At 35.8% G+C, this 13,943-nt stretch overlaps 1 protein-coding gene across 1 annotated transcript in view; it reads right to left on the bottom strand.

Moving 5' to 3' along the window:
- The window catches only part of LOC150094685 (cell adhesion molecule Dscam1-like), a 639,127-nt gene that overhangs the window by 160,040 nt on the left and 465,144 nt on the right, over positions 1-13,943 (bottom strand). Inside the window, exons 14-16 of the mRNA XM_090411623.1 lie at positions 9,632-9,763; positions 7,122-7,289; positions 1,833-1,903 (exon numbers count right to left, since the gene is read on the bottom strand). Coding sequence (XP_090267749.1) covers positions 1,833-1,903; positions 7,122-7,289; positions 9,632-9,763 — 371 coding nt within the window. The remainder of the gene's footprint in view (positions 1-1,832; positions 1,904-7,121; positions 7,290-9,631; positions 9,764-13,943) is intronic.

The following is a 13,943-nucleotide window of genomic DNA, read 5'->3' as shown; positions in this document are numbered from 1 at the left end:
TCACTGGCCAGGATACCCTGACCAGGAGGTCAGGTAACCCAATAGAAAATTTGCGGGCCATAGTGAAAAAGAGACTTGGAATATTAAATTGTGATACAAAGGATAACTTAATTACAAAAGTGTGGTTTCGAGATGCAGAAATAAGAAAAATGTGTTATACTATGGTAAAGTGAATTAATGAATTTATTAAGTATGAATATAAATTATTAGGTAAAGTTGGAGTTTAATTTTTGTGCATATTTTCTTGGGAAAAAGTTTTCTTTAAAATGTGTGTCCTTATGGATTAATTTGTTCGCTACTCTAGGTACCGATATGAATAAACATATCAGAATTTTACTCTTCTTAAAGTTTCCTCAGCTGGTACCTATCAAAAGCAAAGCAAGAGTACTTATTGTAAACCCAATGTTACTGGAAAATACAGAAAATTGTCCTGATGCATAAGAATAATACTTCCCTGAAAATCATATGAAATTAGCATACAATGTTAATAATATTTCGTTCATTGTTAATACCGTTGCTTGGTTGATAAATTTGAATCTTAACCTTGACAGATTTCAGAACAAATGGGAACACTAAAAAAACAATTCCATTGAAAAAAAAAAAAGGATAGTATCAAAGCACAAGCGAGAGAGAGAGAGAGAAGTAATTTATGGGATCCATGTTCTTGTAAAGAAAAATGAATGGACAAGTGGAAATCTAAGGGTATGTCTTTTAAAGTGTCACGATGGATTTGGGACAACACCACAATATTGCTTCTCATTTCGATGAACCCAAACTTAATATTATGCACTCCAAATAAATTCGCAGTGCATGCTATCAATGAGACTTCACCGCAAGAAACTGATGAGATTTTAAAAGGCCTGCGCGTGATAGTAAACAGGGAGTTGAAGATCAGAGAACATGGGGCACAGGTGATGAAGACAATGCAAAGGAGATCAAATAAATAGTCCGCGAGATATTTCTTCATAAGTCTGGCGCAACCATATTTGGATTATTTTATTTATTTAGTAGTTCACTTCTTTTATTCCAGAATAGAAATGGATGAGCGAAGAAAATGAAGAAGGCGCACACAGTCAGGGCTATGGGGTGTTAATTATTAGAATAGACTAGATATAGTCCCTCATTTACCATCTTAAAATATGGACTGTTCCAGATAAACACTGTTATTTTTATTCATTTTTGGCAAATCATATTAATATCGTCTATGTTTAATTTTTGTAAATATCTTCTTTGAAATTACACCAATAATAATTTGAATGATCTGCTGAAGCCACAATCGATCAATTTTTAATTGTCATTTTTCGAGGTTTTCGTATTTCATATTGTTATCATGGGATACGACCGCATTAAAATGCAAACTCGTCGATGTTCAAAATTGTAATATTAATTGCGTTGTGGTCCAAAGGACTACCAAATTGTATTTTGAAATTCCAGAGATTTGTATTTTTCGCTGCCTCCCTCCACAAGTTAGAAGTAGAAAGCCGTATTTTTTGTATAAAAAGCAACGAATATCTTGGCCATTTGAGCATGACAGTATTTGTGATTACTTCAAGCAATTATGATGTAAGCACTGATTAAATGTTTTTGCGCTTTCATTACAACCCTCCAGTTGATAATTTTGTTTTTCTTCTCGTAATAGAATTATTGCTATTATTTATTAAATTCCGAATATCTGTGAAGTCTAGAAAATATTAAGCAAACTACATACATACTGTATATATGCGATGGATCTAAAATTATATTGAAAAAATAATATTCAGCTGTACAAAATTTGCGAAATGTCAGTATTTTCAATAATGTTGCGTTAAACAACAAATAAAAATAATACCTACCGACCACACAACTTTCAAAGATGTAGAACTTATCGCTTCAACGTGAATATCCGCTGGTGGCGCTGCAGGAGCTGAAACATTACATCATACAGTCAATGTCAAATAAACAAAATGGCAGTCCAAATGAATCACTATCTGAGAAACTTAACTAAAAATTAATTCAATGAAAATTAAACTTAAAATTCTCAGCACAATAATTATAATTCATTAATTATGAATAATATTAGGATAAAAGCCACAGCAGCCTCTCAGGTTTTTAATAAAAATTAAAATAAATCACGTATTGATTTCATTTTAACCATTGCTGGATTAACGTTTTATTTCTGTAGTACAAGGAATTTCAAACAATGAACTTGTTATAACAAAAAAAAAAAAAAATTCTTTGCTTCTTCGTCAACAAAACTACATGTTGACGAAAAAAATCAATAAGCCACATAGATGACAATGTAGCATCTAGTTTCAGGGATTTCATGCAATTTTGGAAAACATTCTAAACTAGACCTGTATGTGGCGCCATCTATTATCTATCGATGCAACTATTAGATGGCGCCACATACGTGTATATAGGAGTATAATTTTCTGTTAGTTTCGACTTTAGGGTTTTTGCAAGCTTTTTTTTTTTTTTTTTTTTTTTTTTTTTTTTTTTTTTTTTTTTCAATCTAATAATGTTAAGTAAGTCCAGGAACCAGGTTGGCATAAAATAAATAAACGAGGCAGCCCCCGCAGTAGCAAATGCTGGGCCTAATTGGGAACAATTTTGGTCGGGCCCCTAATTTAAAATAATTAAGCATCGGAAAATATATGATAATAAATAATATAAAAAAAAATAATAATATATTTATTGATTATAATTTTAAAAGAAACTAATTATAAACATTTTTCTTGCATTTTATTTACAAAAATCTTTTAGAATTTTGTCAATTTTTAAATCTTTTGCTATCATCGAGGCTCGATTAGGTCCAATCATCTTAAAATCAGCAGAGCTCAAGGAAGAGGCTGAATGAATCTAATTAACCATATTTTTATTTAGCCACAAGATTTAAACAAATTTAATCAACTGTACACTCAGCTATTATGCAAGTAATTTCCTTATAGTCCTTATAAGGACTGGCTTAAAGGGGCGAAGCAAGAATGCTTTTCATCTTCCCCGTTATCTGTAGAGGACAGCGTAGGGATAAGGTGTTATTGAGCTATTAAAGCTCTGATCATGGCAGGAGGGTAACAGCAATAGCCGAGCCTCAGTTAGAACTTCATTGGCTACAGCATTGCCATCCATTACCCTCCAAGGGTATTGGATTGAATAAATCAATCAATCACCGCATCTCACGGTCGATTGAACAATCAATTTCATTCATTAATTTCCCAATGTTCGATAGGAATTTATATTTCCTCGATCAGTGATACCATCTGGTGTTTATTACAAAACAGTACTCGAATTTTTTTTTTATTTTAAAATAAAATTACTGTTTTGAATTTAGGAATGGAAAAATATTTTTATTATACTACAATATATAGGAAGAGTTAAAAGAGTGTTGTTGTTGTTAATATTATTATTGGTGGTATTGATGGTATAAGACCTAAGGATATCAAGCAACATGCAACTAGCTTAGGCCTTATCCTACTAAAATTAATAAATAAAATATTTAAAACAGGACAGGTACCAAGTAGGCTAAAGACGGCCATAATCACACCCATATACAAACATGAAAAAAGAAGTTTAATCAGCAATTACAGACCCACATTACCAATTATCAATCAAATTATGGAGTGAATCGTAGTAAAGAAACTCACAGCATATACAGAGAACTTTTATATTATTCCCAAAACATAATATGGTTTTCAGAAAAATAAGGGAACAACATCTCTCTCTCTCTCTCTCTTGGAAGACTTTACAGACGTAATTAATACCGCCTTAGACAAAAACAAAATTGCCATTGTAGTCTTTATTGATCTAACTAAAGCATTCGATACACTCACACATCAAACCTCATTAGAAAATTTGAGACACGTTGGAATAGATGGGCCTCTGCACAGATGGTTTACAAACTACCTCCAAAATAGCAATTATATCACACGTATCCAGTCAAACCGAAGTAGAGAGCTACCAATAACCTGTGGAGTGCCACAGGGAGCTGTACTCTCCCAAACTTTATTCAACTTTATATGCACGATTGTAATCCTCTCAAAGGTAAGCTATTCCAACATGCAGATGATACAGCTACAATAACGCAAGCATAGCCCAAACAAATATGCAACATGATATAAATCTGCTCATAGATTTATATTACTGGCTCACCAAAAACTCCATACACCTAAACTCAGATAAGACAAAATTAATGATATTCAGAAATCCACTGATGCGACCAGTTGATAACAAATATATAACCATCCAGCATCCATTCTCCAACATAAAAACACACAGAACAACGAAACCACTACAATCACTCAGATTGAAATAATATGATACCTTGGAATTTACTTCGATGCAGATATAAACTGGAATAGCCACATAAACCATCTACACAATAAACTTCGAACAATAACTGGCAAACTCTGCAGGTTAAAAGATATAGTTCCCATATGCCTACAACCACTAATATACAAAGCCCTATGCCATATACTAAGATACGCTATAACAACATATGATTTCTGTCCACCCTACAAAATAAATAGATTAAAGACGTTATAGTACAAAATGATAAAACTGATCTTTGGGAAACAAAGAGAAAATCACGACCTTATATACATTGCAATGTCAGAACACAAAATACTGACAGGAAAACATTTATGTCACTATGCAGTTTTGCTAAAACATTACTTCGATGCCAACTACAGGACAGTCTAGAAATACATATTGTATAACAAGACCTCAGACAACTAATTATATCACATATAAATACAATAATCACTACGGAAAGGCCACACGTTTAGCCAGACATGCTAAACAAATTACTTTTGAATACAGAAATCCTACAAACTACAATAGCCTGAAAAGAGCCCTAACTATGAACAAGAAACATGCAACTCAAATACCATACAAACTAGTTCAGGCTTTCCAGTTCAGCGACGCGTCAAGACATTCCAAGTTATCGTGTGTGTGTGTGTGTGTGCGCGCTTTAACGCGAGAATTTCTCAATCAACGGCTGTAGTGGAAATCAAACCTATTAAACATCAATCCACTTCCCAACACAGCAAACAAACCAATAAATAATAACTAACTGGTGTCATCCTCAGATAAGCTTAACAAATAAGCTTCGAGGATTATAGCTGAGAAATTACATCTCATCCAAGATCAACAAAAAAAAGGGGGGGGGATCCATATATCACATTTAAGTGCTGTAGTTACAGCGCTTAAATGTGATATATTAAAAATATAAATTGTAAATACTGTATATATAACCCATTATTAAATGAATAAATGAATAAATGCTGTATCATTAATATTAATACATTATACAGAAAAAAAAAAGAAAAAGAAAAATCTGTAAGAATTTCATTGTTAAAAAAAAAAAAAAAAAAAAAAAAAAAAAAAAAAAAAAAAAACCCAGAATGAAATGTGTTGTAAATATGCAATCATAATTTTAATAATAATAAAAAGGATTGAATTAAAAAATATCTAATCAATGGCTATCATATGTAATCAAATATCATATAAGTGTGTATCACATGTAATTTAAATAAGTAATCATAAATTTTAATAAAAAAATTATTATTAAAATACTTAAGTATAAAGAGCTAATAAGCTTCATTTTGGCAATGAAAACATTACTTAAATTAAGGGGATATTAAATCCCGCATAGTTTTAAAACCGAATAAGAAACTCAAAGATCGGAATCAGAGAGTTTCTTGCCGATTATAGTAAACTATAAAGTATCGACACACTAGCGTTAGCCAATGCAAGTGATCCTAGTACGTAGTACAATACAGGGCAACTCGTTGCAAAGGTGGAGGAAGTTCAGATCGCTATTCTTAGGTATTTTCCATAATGTAAAAACACATTTCCTATGAAATATATGCTGTTATTACTAGGAAATGTGTTTTTACATTATGGAAAATACCTAAGAATAGCGATCTGAACTTCCTCCACCTTTGCAACGAGTTGCCCTGTATTGTACTACGTACTAGGATCACTTGCATTGGCTAACGCTAGTGTCGTCGATACTTTATAGTTTACTATAATCGGCAAGAAACTCTCTGATTCCGATCTTTGAGTTTCTTATTCGGTTTTAAAACTATGCGGGATTTAATATCCCCTTAATTTAAGTAATTATCAAAATATTTATTTAAAAATAATAATTTACCAAAAATGTTCTATCAAATGACTACAGTGTGTTCATAAAATCCATAAAGTAAGTATAACATAGCAAGAAAATATTCCAAAATGTACTTTAAGTATTTAATAGCCATTTTCGAACTTACTCCAGGTATCTTGAGCTCTCAATATACCTCTTACAAATCTTACGATGCATTAAAGTAAATTTTCTATACCTGAATTATTGGAAACAATTTTAATGTCTTTCAGAAAATGCGCAATTCCTGTTAGACTCAATCTGTTCCCACGTATATTCTCTCCCTCTTCATGGAGCAGAAATGTGTTGAGTTCTGTAGATATTACTTTAAACAGGTCTATATTAGTGCCATATTTTTGCATCAGTTGTGTTCTAAATACTAGACAAGAAAATTTAATCTTAAGTTAAAAGCGTAAGCAATAAGATAGTATATCGCAGAATCAGAGATACGAAAGAAGAAATTTACAGTAAATCACACTACTTGGCGCTTCTGTGTGTCGACAAATTAAACATTTTTTTAATGAAAAAGTAAAAAAATCAATGAATTCATATAAATAATTAAATGTAATTTAATACAACAAAATATAAATATAAAATTAAGTTTTTTAAAGAAGGAAATGATTTATCAATGCTGTATTAGAACTGTACACCTTTACTGCACAATTATCCGATAAATACAAATCATTAGGAAATTACGTCAATTAAAGGCAAACAAGGATCTCCAATTCAGTTAACCTAAACCTGCACGCAACTTTCTTGGAAATTTTGAGCCGTCATCCGACGTACGTCTTTATTCTCTCTAATGGTGTAATAAAAATACCATGGCACGAAACACTAGACTGAGCAATAGGACTGCTATTTCCGTCTAGCAAAATAGGTCCACGGTAACTTTAATGAGCTCGCAAGGGAGCATGGGTAACGAATGGTTTCCAGTTACAAAAATCAAATGAAATGTAGCATGGAGGCGATTCTCCATCTACGAAATCTTGGAGTCTATTACCTTCTTCGTTCGTTGTCGTGGTAACAATTTCACTAGGTTTGCTCTGTCCTAGGGAGTTTTCCGCCAGTATACGAAAGTTAAACGTCGTTACCGGTAAGAGGTCTCGGACTACAGCAGTTGTTTCTTTATGACTCACAGTTAGACTTCTTGTGTGATCAATCCATTGCTCTACAAAAACAAATAAAGAAAAATTAAATTATAAATTAAAATAAAAAATTGATTTGAATATAATTTAAAATTAATGAAATACATTGCACACCAAAATATTTTAATAATAGGCTAGAGTTTTAACAGCTCGATAACACCTTATCCCTACACGAAGGATTCATTCAATCCAATACCCTTGGAGGGTAATGGATGGTAATGCTGTAGCTAATGTAGTTCTAACTGAGGCTCGGCTATTGCTGTTACCCTCCTGCCATGATCAGAGCTTTAATAGCTCAATAACACCTTATCCTTACACTGTCCTCTACAGATAACGGGGAAGATAAAAAGCATTCTTGCTTCGCCCCTTTAAGCCAGTCCTTATAAGGATATATATGCCTACACGAAGGATTCATTCAATCCAATACCCTTGGAGGGTAATGGATGGCAATGCTGTAGCTAATGAAGTTCTAACTGAGGCTCGGCTATTGCTGTTACCCTCCTGCCATGATCAGAGCTTTAATAGCTAAATAAAGGGGAAGATGAAAAGCATTCTTGCTTCGCCCCTTTAAGCCAGTCCTTATAAGAACTATCCCTACAGTGTCCTCTACAGATAACGCGGAGATGAAAATCATTCTTGCTTCGCCCCTTTAAGCCAGTCCTTATATAAGGATAAGGCTATCTACCTTGGAATAAATCGACCGCGAGATGCGGTGATTAATACCCTTGGAGGGTAATGGATGGCAATGCTGTAGCCAATGAAGTTCTGAGGCTCGGCCATTGCTGTTACCCTGCTGCCATGATCAGAGCTTTAATAGCTCAATAACACCTTATCCTCTACAGGTAACGGTGAAGATGAAAGCATTCTTGCTTCGCCCCTTTAAGCCAGTCCTTATAAGGTTATCTACCTGGGGTTTTATGGATAATTACTGGCTGAATTTTCTTAAGGAATGGGCTCACGATTTGTAAGGATGAAAAATGAAATATTCCTGTTTTGCAAGAGAATATAAAGTACCAGGACGGGATCAACAGCTAAAATTGTACAACTACGACTCTATCCCACACGAGTTTTTTACTCTGCTGAATTCAACATGTTTATACACTAAAGGCCAATGCATTTTCTTTCTGCTATTTATACTCCAGTCCTCTGTGAACTGTGTGTTAAAATAAATACATTGGTTAGGATAAATTCGACATTAATTATTAAAAATTGAATTATTATTTTAACATTGAACTATTTAAAAGAGTTAATCTTTTGAGTTCATTCTCAATGTCATAATAATATGTAAAAATTAATTTGTGTAGAGTAAATAATATGGTTAAATATAATTCAATAACTTCACTTTTGTTGTTGTTTAATACGCAAACTAAATCTATATTATAAATAATTAAACTATTCTTCTATTCTGCAATAAAACATAATATTTATTATGTTTTATCTTTTTTAATTACATTTTATTATGATCATAAATTAAAAATTAATAAAAAAAGAAATATTCTTCTGACACCTATATATTTCTACAATAAGCTCAAATAAAATATAAGCAAACTGATGTGAAATTTGCATTTCAAAATTATTTGTATTTTAGAATTATCTGAAAATAACCTCAGTGACGATTTCAGTATTAAAATATTGCCGGTTGCATTTTACTTTAATTTTAAAAATAAAAAAATAATAAAAAAAGCTGATTTCACTTTTTTTTAATCTAAGTGCATCACGTGATTTGATAGATTCCTCATTGTTGTCAGTCAGTCCCGCGATTTCCCTTTCATCAGTATTGTTACGCATCAATTTCCCGCGATAGCAAATACATTTCTTCTGTTCCCCTATCAAATTTCAAATGAGGAAAATTTTATATTTTTAAAACAGAAAGAAAAATTGATAGCAAATGTTTTTTTCTTTTTCCTTTTTCGATTTCGACTATTTCTGCAGGCGAATTTGTCCCTGCCGTTAAGCTACAGGGGGAAGAAATTGGTTAGAAATTTGATATCGACAAACAATTCCAAACGGTATTTTCACTCTAGCTCTTTGTCCGTCTGCCTTCATTTCGTTTGAGTGCTTTTTCAGCGTATATTGCCAGCGGAGTTCGGAAAAGTTTAGAAATACTTGAATTCATTTAATAGCAGAAATTAAATAAGATATTCACGGATCGAAATCACATTCGGGATTTATTCATTTTTCCCCCGAGTTACTTCAAATAAAATCAACGAAGTAAACATAAAAACATTCTTTTTTTGGATTTAATATACGTTTAAAACAGGTCGCATAGTAAAAAAATAGTTTGAGAGCCATCTACCGGCATTGGATTAAACTAATAGTTGAATTATGTATAAATCCAAACAAAATCTTCATGTAATCAAAATACCTTCTTGTCTTTTAAACTGAACAATATATCTGGATAACGGATTGTTTCCTGTATACGGCTGACCCCATGCAAGTGATACAGTTCTGCTGGTCACTTCTTTAACTTCGACGTTTTTTGGACTGTCTGGTCTCTCTGAAAGAATAAATAAATAAATGAAAATAAATAATTCATTATCCAACTAAATGAATGTATTATATGCAAACAAATATTTCATTTTTTTAGATTTTTTCGTTATTATGATTTCGTTTATTATATTTCTAATGTAATGATATTAAGTGCATTTCAGATGCATTTGTATTTCTTGTATCATTTTTTTAATAAAACCAATATTTATGTGATGATTCATTGTTAAATTAGCAGTCGTTGATTTCTCATTCTGCTGGTGCCGCCTGTTGAGAATATATGGAACTTTTTGTTAAAACTTTATTTTCTGTTCAGTCCTCAACAAGGTTTAATGCTCTGGAACTTTAAAACATTTTATTCCGATCTTTATATTTTATTAAACTATTTAAAAATATCATCATATTATTTCATTTATTTGAGAAAAACTAATTATGTAATATATAATAAATGAAAAAAGTTAAATGCACCATCTATTTTTAATAATATATTAACTACTTGACGAAATCACATTTATCGTTATGTTTGGGCGAGAGAGAATGAATACATAGTCCTTTTTAGGATTTCCAGGGTAACAATTAGCAATGCTGAACCGAGGAAGTAAACTGAGGTTCGGCTGTTGCTGTTATCCTGGGTGTGAGTTTTTGAGTTCGCTCCCTTAGGGTTTTTGCCTTAAGGGAGCACCTTGAGTCTCCGGGGAAGGTGTTCTCCGGCAGGGCCCGCTGAGGGGTTCTTGTCGGTGAATTATTTTCCTCGGAATTTGAGCGGTTCTGCTCAGGAGTCGGGGAGCCCGTTGGGGTGCTTGAACGGGGCGGCCGACACTGAGTGGAACCAACGCTGAGCGGTTCTGCTTAAACGGGGAGCCCGTCGGGGTGCTTAGACGGGGCGGCCGTCAATGAGTGGAACCAACGCTGAGACATGGACGGTCTTTCGCCCACTATGGAGTGGCCTAGAGATCGTCCGATTTTTTGAGATTTTACCCTTTACTTACTAATCAGGATTTCCAGGGTAACAAATAACAATGCTGAACCGAGGAAGTAAACTGAGGTTCGGCTGTTGCTGTTATCCTGGGTGTGAGTTTTTTTTGAGTTCGCTCCCTTAGGGTTTTTGCCTTAAGGGAGCACCTTGAGTCTCCGGGGAAGGTGTTCTCCGGCAGGGCCCGCTGAGGGGTTCTTGTCGGTGAATTATTTTCCTCGGAATTTGAGCGGTTCTGCTCAGGAGTCGGGGAGCCCATCGGGGTGCTAGGATGGGGCGGCCGACACTGAGTGGAACCAACGCTGAGCGGTTCTGCTTAAACGGGGAGCCCGTCGGGGTGCTTGGACGGGGCGGCCGTCAATGAGTGGAACCAACGCTGAGACATGGACGGTCTTTCGCCCACTATGGAGTGGCCTAGAGATCGTCCGATTTTTTGAGATTTTACCCTTTACTTACTAATCAGGATTTCCAGGGTAACAATTAGCAATGCTGAACCGAGGAAGTAAACTGAGGTTCGGCTGTTGCTGTTATCCTGGGTGTGAGTTTTTGAGTTCGCTCCCTTAGGGTTTTTGCCTTAAGGGAGCACCCTGAGTCTCCGGGGAAGGTGTTCTCCGGCAGGGCCCGCTGAGGGGTTCTTGTCGGTGAATTATTTTCCTCGGAATTTGAGCGGTTCTGCTCAGGAGTCGGGGAGCCCGTTGGGGTGCTTGAACGGGGCGGCCGACACTGAGTGGAACCAACGCTGAGCGGTTCTGCTTAAACGGGGAGCCCGTCGGGGTGCTTAGACGGGGCGGCCGTCAATGAGTGGAACCAACGCTGAGACATGGACGGTCTTTCGCCCACTATGGAGTGGCCTAGAGATCGTCCGATTTTTTGAGATTTTACCCTTTACTTACTAATCAGGATTTCCAGGGTAACAAATAACAATGCTGAACCGAGGAAGTAAACTGAGGTTCGGCTGTTGCTGTTATCCTGGGTGATGAGTTTTTGAGTTCGCTCCCTTAGGGTTTTTGCCTTAAGGGAGCACCTTGAGTCTCCGGGGAAGGTGTTCTCCGGCAGGGCCCGCTGAGGGGTTCTTGTCGGTGAATTATTTTCCTCGGAATTTGAGCGGTTCTGCTCAGGAGTCGGGGAGCCCATCGGGGTGCTAGGATGGGGCGGCCGACACTGAGTGGAACCAACGCTGAGCGGTTCTGCTTAAACGGGGAGCCCGTCGGGGTGCTTGGACGGGGCGGCCGTCAATGAGTGGAACCAACGCTGAGACATGGACGGTCTTTCGCCCACTATGGAGTGGCCTAGAGATCGTCCGATTTTTTGAGATTTTACCCTTTACTTACTAATCAGGATTTCCAGGGTAACAAATGGCAATGCTTTAGCCAATGAAGTTTTAACTGAGGCTCGGCTATTGCCGTTACCCAGCCATGACCAGAGCTTTTTAGCTCAACAACACTCCATCCACACAGATTTTCTTCATTCAGATGACGGGATAAAGAGTCAAGGACTCAGTCCATCGCCCAGTTCTTTTAAGAACTTAAGTTATAAGTTATATTTGGCGGTGATTAATACCCTTCGAGGGTAATGGATGGCAATGCTGTAGCCAATGAAGTTCTAACTGAAGCTCGGCTATTGCTGTTACCCTCCTGCCATGACCAGAACTTTAATAGCTCAATAACACCTTATCTCTACACTCCTCTACAGATAACGGGGAAGATGAAAAGCATTCTTGCTTCGCCCCTTTAAGCCAGTCCTTATAAGGATAAGGACGTTATGTTTGTAGGAAATAAAATGTGTTAACTGATTTTTATCATTTTTACTGTCCGCAAGGTTAGCCTAATGGCTATGGCTTCGCAACCCTATGCCTGGGAAAGGAGTGTCCTGGGTTCGATTCCCGTCGCCGTCGTGAGGAGCTTAAGGATCTTCCTCAGCCACAGCCAAGTTAGCTAGTCTTGGGCGTGGACAGAAGGGTTTTTCCCCCCCAGTTTATCTGGGCTTTTTCATCCCGCAAACCGACCCCGTGAACACACACGGATCTAAAGCCATAAATACTTAACCCCCCCATGAGGGGGCTCAACTCACCCCAATAGGGACAGGGGAGAAAAGGGAGGGAACTCCATAAGAATAAATAAATCATTTTAACTTTAATTTCTATCAGAAAATTGGTAATAATAAAGTGTTTATCACTATAATGAATTAAAGGCGTTAGTTGTTTTGTATACACTGCATTTATCATTGGTATTTATATGAAATAGAAGGCATTAGCTGATTTATATTAAATTTGGTAATGTTTACTTGAGCAGTGCTAGATCGCTAGAAGAAAGTTCAATTCCGCTTGCCAACTTTTTTTTCTCTCGTTCTTTTTATTCCTTTATTTTTCCCCCTAGCTACTTCCCGATTCGACATTTGGCATAAGAAAGTCGAGTTTATCTCCCGGAAAAATCGATTTTTAAAACTGAAGAAAATCGACCATTGCACACACTATTTCAGAGAGTAATGTATAATGTCATGGACCAGAAATGGTAACATTTATGTGTAATATTCTGGTCCTTTGATGTCCATGGAATCAATGACAAGAAAGGACCACACGCCTGAGGATGGAGATTGGCTGCCAACTAGTCTTCAAAAAAGGCAATCGGGGTTTAAATAGCCTGACTTACTCCCTCTGGGGAACAAAAGGCCGTAGAAGATGAATAATGAGAATATTCATCATTTGTATTTGGAACCAATTTAAAATAAACTATTTTAAAAATATGCTATTAATATGCATATTATTTGCTTTAGGATACTATATAATATTCATATTTAGCATTTGCACCACTATTTTTTTTTTTTTTGCAATTGATTGTGGTTTGTAATTCTTACCGTGCGACACAGATGCGAGACTGCTCGACACTTCTGCACATGTCAGAAGAAGACGAATCCATTCCAATAATAGGGTAATCAATGCGTTTCGTGGGATCAGTTTACGTCGGAAAATTGGCTTTTCTTTCACAAAAATTCTAGTTTTTGAAGTGGTAACTATTTTGCTTGTACAACATTTAGTAACGTTTACGTATAAAACACCTGATTTCGCGTGTTGGTAATGAATTTCTACGTCTCCTTATTCCTTTCTCCCCCTTCAACATGAACTGACTCTTCTGGGCACATTGCCAGCCTAGGGTCTCGGATCTGTGGTCGAACAATAATGAAATCACACTTAGAGTTGTACCGTATAAAATGTCCGTAC

The sequence above is a fragment of the Typopeltis vanoorti genome, chromosome 21 (genome assembly GCF_054136105.1).
Source record: "Typopeltis vanoorti isolate ZY-2024b chromosome 21, IOZ_Tvanoo_1.0, whole genome shotgun sequence".
In the NCBI taxonomy this organism is placed as follows: domain Eukaryota; kingdom Metazoa; phylum Arthropoda; class Arachnida; order Uropygi; family Thelyphonidae; genus Typopeltis; species Typopeltis vanoorti.
This window is presented reverse-complemented; position numbering and strand designations above follow the sequence as displayed.